Source organism: Rhinolophus sinicus, linkage group LG02 (assembly GCF_036562045.2).
Source record: "Rhinolophus sinicus isolate RSC01 linkage group LG02, ASM3656204v1, whole genome shotgun sequence".
NCBI classification, from domain to species: Eukaryota; Metazoa; Chordata; class Mammalia; order Chiroptera; family Rhinolophidae; genus Rhinolophus; species Rhinolophus sinicus.
The window spans coordinates 86,391,105-86,400,446 of NC_133752.1; the positions used below are offsets into that span (position 1 = coordinate 86,391,105).

Sequence of the window (9,342 nt, forward strand, 5' to 3'; positions counted from 1 at the left end):
GGTGGAAATTTCACCAATGGCAATTTTGATCAATTCTCTTCTCTAGACAGGTTTGGACAATTAAGTCTAACAGTCCTTTGGCTCCCTCAAACATTGACACACATAAAACTTAACACCTTTTGTAAATTGTAACTCATGAATGCAGAAACTGTCAATCTCAAAAAGCACAAAACAAATTATGTCATTTATTAAAACGCATATTTATTCCATAGCCTAATTTGTTTGGGGTTGTGGTCTATTGATTATTAAATAATCTAAGTATTCATTTTTAGACTAGTCCTTTCAACTCTGATTCTTCCATGAATTTGGCTACTGCATCTGTCTTAAGGGACCCAAATTATTCTTATCATAAAATATTCCAGAAAACCTTTTTTAAAAAGTCCTTTAACACTCATAAAAGAAAACCCCATATTCAAATATGCAGGCAAGAGGTCAATTTTTAAGCAAAAGTTTCAAATATACAAAAGAATTGGGGAAAAAACCTTACATGACAAATTATTGTCACATTTAAGATAACAAAGACGCATCTGGGGGGAAAAGTACACAAATATGGTATGGGTTTAAATTCAGGCTGGGCAGTGTTGCCAGACAGAAAGTCCTATAGGAATGAAAACACTGTTAGTGTATCAAGTTAGTGGCTAAAGTCAATGTTCTATTTGGTTATGTTAATTTGGGGGAGGAAAACTAGTAGCACTCTGTGTTACTTAAATCTCAATTGATATATAATATTCACTATTGAAAACCTTTCTAAAAATTGAGAAGTAAAAAATAAAATATTAGTATAATACTGTGTTGAAGGAAGTTTTGAAAACTGGGAGCATGGTACAATAAAGTTTGGCTAACATGGGGTCCAAAATATTTAATTAGGTTTGAGACAGAGTAAACAGTAGAAGTAGACAGTGACTAACTTTAACTACAAAAAAAAAAAAAAAAAGTTTCATTTAGGTTTTTTTTTCCTGGTTGGAGGTAGACATTTAAAAAGTATTCCAGAGCAACTGGATCAAGTTGATAAATAACAGTACCTTTGCTAAGGCAACTTCAGAAACTGATCAATCATATCTGACCTGGTATAAATACATTTAAGATTTCTCTTGGATGAAAGCTAAAAACCAGAATGATCCAAACAAAAACTGTAAGACACTGAACGATGGGCATTACATTTAGAAATTCTACACACTGTAAGAAAATTATACACGGGCATGTAAGAATAAACAAGATCTTGGTCTTGTTTTTTTTTTTTTTGAAAAAAGAAAAAAGAAAAATCAAGCCAAATCCTAGTTAGACCCTACTCTGAGAACAGATCTTCGTTTGTATAATTAACATGTAGTTTTTTTTACACTTCCCACTTAGTTTTTAATTTATGACAAGACACTGCTAAATTTCAGACAAAATATATATATATATATATATATATATATTTTAAAATCTTTACAATAAATCAAGATGTAGGAGCTGACATAGAGCACATTTTTGGTTTATTTAGGTACTCATTCCAGCTCCCTCAGATGCAAATCACCCTGGTAACAGTGTGTACATAGTCTTCTCTTTGCTTTTTTATAATTTCAAAGCAAGTAATACATTTGACTGTACGTAAGTCTGTGCAAATAATCCTTCAGAAGAAACATCCAAGATTCTGTTTGCAGAGGTCATTTTGTCTCTCAAAGATGATTACACGAGTTTGTTTTTCTTCAGATAAAGTGCTCCTGTCCAGCAGAACTCAAAGGCCTTCAAGCGTCCAAGAAGCTCAGTTCAGATAAGACGCAGTCATACAAATTCCAGCTTCCCGTGCCCACTGTACATGCCCCAATGAACGAGTGAGAGGATCTTGTCGTTGCTGAGGTCTGCTTGTCTCATTTTATCACAGGTCAGACAGCAGTTCTCATGCCCACTCACTGGCACCATGCATTCCAAGTCCAACTTTGCAACCTGCCCCTTTTTGGAATGGTGTCCATGAAAGCTGTAGTGCAAACGGGACAGCATCTGTTGCCGCTGGTCCTGCAGTCTCTTGTTTTCACTTCGAAGCATCCTCAAGGCCAACATAATAAGCAACACTAAAATCAGCCCTCCAGCGATGGGAACAGCAATCACCGCTGCCCGGAACCACAACTCTTTGGAAGAAGTCAGCTCCTGCACTTTGGTGATGAGATTTCTGCTACTGTCCTGCTGATACCGGTTTCCTTGTCCTAAAGGAGCACGAGCAAAATGATCAAACTATGTTTAACCCCCTCCTGTAGAGATTCATGACCATCTATCCGTTTTAAACAAGGCAACCCCTTAAAAAGCTTACAATTAAGTCAACAATATTTAGAAAGTCAATCTTGCAATAATGATGCAAAAAACTTACAAAAACATTTGTTTACAGATTGTCATTACTGAGTAGTAATGGTCTTTTAATGTCTTCAAAATGTTGAAAAACAGGCAAAACCTATTATGTAGACAGATCTATAACACTCAGGCAGAGATAAAAGCTACTCAGTAGAGATGCATCTTTGCATCCAGCCATGCTTCTCCCTCTGGTGTCTCTAATTACATTAACAACAAAACCAATAGCAGACATACACAAAGTCGTAGCTGTCCCAAGCCTATAGATCAGGCAAGCCTTTTGGTTAGAAAGGGCTTCTACCTACCTGAGACCTCCCCCTTGGGGGGGGAGAGAACATCATGCAGCCCTCTGTAATTGCACATATCTTCATGACAGCATTCCAATGTGGGCATCGCGGTGCCAGAGTGGTTTTGTGCCTGTTTGGCTTGGCAGATGTCTGCTGTGCTGGCGAGAGAGTCCAGGCAGCCATGGGTGAGTGGGGAATTTGTGTTCTGAGGATCAAGAAGTCTAGAGAAGCAGGCGCTTAGCTCAGATTTACACATATAGCCAGTCGCCACACAATGGGCAGCATCACAGTAGCATCTGATTTCACCTGAAAACAATGAGAAATTGGCGTCAAACTGCTTCAGAGACCAGATAAAGCATCTGCTTAAGCGATTGCTAAATCCCAAGCTCAAAGGCACTAACTTTTAAGAATATTCATCTGAGTGCTTACAACAACAGCAAGCCATGCAGACTGGAAAAGCCCTTTGTGTACGCCAGTGCTTAAATTTCAATCCAGTAAAATACAATTCTACAAATGTATTAGTCCTAACAGCAGAGAATAAAAGTTCAATTTAGGTTTCTGATAAGTTAGTAATTAAAAATAATACTTTTGTTTTTGAAAGAAAATAATCACAATCACTTCTCCTACCATAAGACAAATTACCTTATTTACTCATTTTAATCCTACATGACCATACAACATGAAAATGCTGGGCTTTTTGATTTTGTCAGTATAAATATTTGATCGGAACTACTGAATTGTTTACTACCTAGAAGGGCTGTGCCAAGATTTAAGAGCTTTAGCTAACACCTTATAAAGTTATTAACTAGAAACACAACAATCTAGAAATTGCTCCAGTCAGGAGGTTTTAAAACTATGAAACTGGGCAGCTATTTGCAACCTCTCTAGAAAAGGCAAACTTTGCCTATAAAGATCTTTTCATGCAGAGGAGCTTTTAGTCAGTATATTGTAAAACAGGAACTAGGCAGTTTACAATTAGTGGTTTGCTTGCCAAAGTCAATTTCTTTCAGCCCAAATGGAAAGTCATAAAACTGGGGGTGGAGGGGAGGGTGTAAAACTGCAAGGCTAACTTCTCCTCCCCCAAACTCTCCAGTTTTACATGTAATTTAACATGGGATCTAAAAGGGGAAACACTGAAACTGAAAATCCTCTGCTGGCTGAATGAAAAATCCTTAAGGAAACCTCAAATTTTTCTACAGGAAGTGATTAAAAGTTTCCTTTATAAAGTGAGTTGCGAGTCAGTTAACATTTTGCCACAATGCAAGATCTGAGGCTTTTAACATCAATTTCTAGTTGAAATACTGAGTCTCAGAGTTATCACTAGTATGCTATCTGACCCAGTGGACTCTGGTCATTGTCACATGCCACAGCTAAAGCTACTGTAAATTGAACGAATGCATACACCTCTTCCCAGCTTCCCAAGCTGAAGTTCTGTCTAGTTACCAAGACCTCCGCTCTGAAATTGAACACCTCTTCCCACCCTCACCTTTTTTCCTCCTCTCCATGAATGCCTGAGTAAAGTGTCTCATTTAATTATCTGCCCAAATTAAAGGCCACTGTATGGTATGCTCAGTTTTCACCAGAGGCTACTAAAGCTTCAGTTCTAAAAGGACTAAACACAGATCGCTGGCAACCCAAGTTTAACTGTCCAAAGCTGGAGGTCTTGCTCCTATCCTAAACCTGTGCTCCCTTGTCCTGGGTCTGGGCCCAAGTCCCTTCTCTAGTAAGAGCTTCAAGTTAGGACCCTGCTTAGCACAGGTTCTTTTCTCTTTCCATCTTATTTGATTTTCCACATAAAGCTCACCAGTCTTCTGTGGTGATGACTACATGTCCCTAGTCTGACAAATTCCATCTATAGACTTAAAGTAGAAACAACACAGATTAAAAGTCAACTTTGATCCTATTCACCTCAGACCTAGTACAGAAAAAGAAAACTGAATACAAGTAAAATGCTGCTTAAATATTTATGAGAGCCTATTTAACATACTATATTTTCAATGACCTAAAATAGTCTAATAAAATTCTGACAGGTAACTAGAAAACTTCTAACAACTGTTTTAAAAAAATTGGAGCCACATTTGAGCAAGTTGAATGAACTTTTGTATTACTGTATTAAAACTATATTTCTGTCGTTTCATAAAGTTTCTTCCTGTGGCATGCAAAAGGCCAGAAAGGGGACTGGTATTTTGAAACAGTGAACAATGCTCTTCTGTTTTCCCCCTTTCTTGTTACTGTATGTAGTGATTACACAAAAATGTCTGCTTTAGTCAAGATGGCTACAGGAGAGACTGCTGGCTTCTTTTAAAGCTTTTGAAGTCCGCAGCAGTCAGAAATCTCTGATCCCCTAATTATATCATTATCAGGCACATAGTTTCGGTATCTGTGACTTCATGTCAGCCTCAGTCCCTCCCTGTTCTGCTGGCCTTTGATAGGGCCAGGAGGCTCCCCTCTGCAGGCTCCGAGGGCTGTTATTTAGGGTTAATTACACCCTTCCTTCCAAAATAAATAAATACTGTAGCACATCATCCTTGCTGGGCTAGCTTATCCTTTAACCTCATGCCTGCTACATGGCAATTAGAGAAAAGTGGGGGGTGCAAAAGCTAAATAACGCTTCCTATTTAAAAAAATTTATCTAACAGAAGGTAGAGTTCATGGCACGGTAGGTGGGGGAAACCTTGATATCCAGAGAGAGTTTGGGTTATTTCGACCTAAAAGGTGAAAGCCTGCAGGGGAAAAAAAAGAAACTGACCAGTACTTTTTTTTTTTTTTGAGTGTTTGTAAAATATGAGGTGTGTGGGAAATGGGACCCATGACAGAGCCTACTCCTCCCAGCCACTGAGAAGCGACACAGCACATACTCATGCACGTAACACACACCCCGGACACCTATACTCTCAGGGAGGCACACACACTCGCTGGCTCATAAAGACACTCACTCAGAGACACAAAGAAACACTCACCGACAGCGGCGTATTCAAATACAGAGACACACTCAAATACAGAGATATGGCAAATACGACACACTCAACAGACACGGCAGACCCATTCAAATAGCGACACTCAAATACAGAAATACACTCACAACAGACACACACTCCGATATACGAACTCACATACGCTCAGGCACAGTGCAATTGGGGGGCGGGGGTCTGCTGTTCCTCCGGGATGGGGAGGGAGGCAGCGTCCGAGCCCACACTACCGCTCTGCTCCCCGCAGCCAACGTCCAGAAGTTCACTACAGACCGATTTACACAAACATTTTGACAACGACTTGCCCTGAAGTCTGACTCCACCTGAAGGCGCCGGGCCCTGGACAAGAGAGGGGGCAACCGCGAAGCCACCGCCGCGACTTCTAAGAACAGGCAACTTGTCGCGACCTGCGGGCTCCGGCGCGGGAGGAAGCCTCGCCCGCCGCTAACAAAGCCTTGGCAGCCGGCTTCAAAGGCCCGAGACGGGGGCGGCCTCGGGACCCCGCGTGCCCCTCCCCGGGGGAGCCCGCGCCCCATCTAGCCGGCGGGCACCCACCTTTGGTGAGCAGCACGGCCATGGCGCAGAGTTCGAGCTGCAGCCAGATGAAGATGTAGCTGGAATGGCGATCCATTGACGCCCCCCACGGCCGCAGCAACCCTGCCGGTCCCGGAGCCGCGGCGCAGCTGCAGCCTACGACTCCCGGAGCGCGCCGTGCATGGGTGCTGCCCGGGGCGGCGGACGCCGTCAGCGACGGGGCGAGTGGCCCGGCCGCGGCCGGAGCATGGAGCGCGACTGAAGGGCGTGCCGAGGAGCCCAGAGGATTTTTGCGGCCCGACTCTGCGTGCACCGGCTCGGTCGCTGCGTTCGGCGCCGCAGTCCCGGGTGTGCTCCCAGCTTCACACCTCTTGTCCGACACTCTGCGAAGGCGGAGGCTCCGCGAGTGCGTGCAGACACCGCCAGCCGCAAGCTCCCGCCTGCACCCGCCTCCGCCAGGCCTGCTCCGCGCCGTAAATAGCGCGGGGCTCCGGGAGCTGGGCCGGCACTACCCCGCCCCGGCACTACCCCGCCCCGGCACCGCCCCCAGCTGCGCCAGAGCCGTTCGATTGGCCGCCAGGCCCCAGTCAATCGTCCCACAGTCAGGGGGCGGGCCCAGACGCGGGCGGGGATGGACCTGCCCGCGGCTCCTAGCGGCGCCGGCGTCTGGGGCTTGGGGCGCTGCGGCTGCTGTGTCCCGCGCTCCCCCTCGTGGAGGCTTGCGCGTCCATGACCTTCGGGAGAAGCGAGTCGAGCCCGGCTGCTGGGTCTGTCTTTGGCACCCCCTTCCTGACCCTCACAACTCAACCTTCGGCCTCCCCTGGTCCGTTGCTTCTTTTTTGTTCATCCCGAAGCACACGAGGGACCCGCGTGTCCGTCGTCTGAAGCCGTCCGCCACGCTGCGCGCTCTGCGAGCCCCAGGGACAAAGTGGCGGTCACCCGGCGTGCGCCGTCGGCCAAGGCGCCCCTGCCGAGCCCCGCTGACTCGCGTGTGGCCGAGGAGGGGGGTCCAGTCCGGAGCCAGGAAGGGGGGCGGCGGGGCACTGAGGTCTGCTTTCAGCCTTCCCCCTCTCCTCGGCGCATCCGCCTCGAGCCGCCCGCCCTGTGATCAATAAAGCCCAGACAGACAGACTGTTGATCAGTAGGAGCCGCTAAGTTCTCCTGGGTAGACAGGGGACGAGTAGCCGGCTAGAGACACTTAACGAAAATTAGTAAATCCAAAAAGCACCCGGCGCCAGCGAGACGACACAGGCCGAGACTGACACTCAATTAACCACCCCCAAACAATCGCAGGCAAACACCCCGGCTGACCCTGATCAATATCAGCCCCGCAGTGAGCTCCTTTCTGAGATGCTAATTCATTTATTAGGACTTGCGGGGCTGCTGGCCCCAACGTACCCAAAGGCAGTCCTGGAGGTTTGGCTGTTGTTTTTAATTTTGGGGGTGGGGAAATACAGCTTAAAACTCTCATCTGAAGAAATGCTCTTTTATCCCCTATCCCCCAAACCGGAGATTAACAAAAGTCAACCATTTGCACAATTTCCTTTTAGGATCAGACATTTCCCTACCTGAGAAAATGTCAAGGAGGGTGGAAAACAAGAAGGAAAAGCACATTTGATGCTAAGGTGGGAGATGTAAAGTCAAACTCTTCGGACTAGAGTGCAGAAGTGAGCTTTAAGACTTAAGAAAAAAAATATGTCTCAAGGACTGAAAATCAAGGCGAACCTTGTAAATTAAAATTGTTGAAAGTCCACAGAGCTGCAGGATGTACTTAATGAAATTGCCTTTGAAAAATAATGTTTATATGCAGAAAAAATAAAATAATTTCATAAACTGATGTTCTGACCATTAATGCACTAGATCAAGGTTGCATACAAAAGGAGGGGAAGGCAAGCCCATTAGAAGCTTTACGAGAAAATTAAGCTGGTTAGGGCACCAGGTAAACATCAGGCAGGTCTCAAGCCATGGGCTGACATCATTCCTTGAGGAGTTTGATCAGAACTTCCAGACAGCTAATTTTTTGATAACTTAACAATTCTAAGGGGTTCATGCAGACAATTCTTTTCATGAAATGACATACTCTTTTAACTCCAGAGAGTCAATCATTAACTAAGGAAATTTGGAGAGTATATTAATTCAACTATTTTGAGCACCCATTGTAGGCCAGGCTTACAGTGTCTGTGGTTATGAAGATGTCAAAACCTAAATAGGAAATCACAAGCAATGGAGTCTGACGATAATAGAGATTTATGTGCACAATGTTATGCATAAAAAGAAAAGATAACTAGCTCAGGAGGGTAAAGAAGTTGGGAAGGTCTGCAGGAAGCAGTGACATTGGGCATGACTCCGAAAGAATAAAGAGAATTAGAAGGGGACCATTACAAGCACAGGGAACTACAGGAATTTAGGCATGAAATTCATTGATTTTTTTTTTGCTGGAGCATAAAATGTGAAGCAGGTAGTGGGCAGAGATGCATCAGACAATAACTATAGGGGCAGCCAGATAGCTCAGTTGGTTGGAGCATGGTTCTCTTAACAATGAGGTTGCCGGTTCGATCCCCACATGGGCCACTGTGAGCTGCGCCCTCCACAACTAGATTGAAGCAACTGCTTGACTTAGTGCTGTTGGGTACTGGAAAAACACACTTAAATAAACAAAAATTTTAAAATATATATATTTTAAAAAGAAAATAACTATAGTTACCTGTGAGACAGATAAATCCTTGTTTAATGGAAAGGGTTCAGGGAGATGTGTTGATGAAAGTGGCATTGTAGTAAACACTTTCCAAGTGCCTCGTTCCCAGCCCCTTTCTCTGGAGTGGGCACTGGCCATAGCTAGTCACATGACCCCAGTTGGGCCAATTAGTTTCTCTCTTTCTGGTCTTTGGACATAAATGCTGGTCAGTTTCTAGAGGTCACTTCATGGGAGCCATATAAATTCAGAGTTCACCTTTCTGCAAAGAAAGAAAATTGACAAAGATGTGTAGAGTGGGAAAGATGTAAGTCCAGATGGATTTCCAGTCACTTGTCTTCATGACCTGTCCTTAGGTTCCATATTAAGGTTAACTCAGTCACCTTAAAAGTTCTCCTTTTTACTTAAGCTTCTTTTACTTTCAACCCAAAGGATCCAACTATCTTTATTTAATTAATACTGACTTTTATCATTCCAGGATGTATACTTTTTTGTTCCAAACACAATTTAGAATAAACTTGTGGTTCTTCAGACAATG

General features: G+C 44.2%; 1 protein-coding gene across 1 annotated transcript; it reads right to left on the bottom strand.

Moving 5' to 3' along the window:
* Positions 1–1,249: 1,249 nt before the first annotated feature.
* BAMBI (BMP and activin membrane bound inhibitor) lies at positions 1,250–6,598 on the bottom strand. The gene is made up of 3 exons (XM_019731543.2): positions 6,134–6,598; positions 2,628–2,915; positions 1,250–2,183 (listed from the first exon to the last, which is right to left on the bottom strand). The coding sequence occupies exons 1-3, from the start codon at positions 6,207–6,209 to the stop codon at positions 1,765–1,767; spliced, it is 783 nt and encodes a 260-aa protein (XP_019587102.1). The 5' UTR covers positions 6,210–6,598; the 3' UTR covers positions 1,250–1,764.
* Between the last annotated feature and the right edge of the window lie 2,744 nt (positions 6,599–9,342).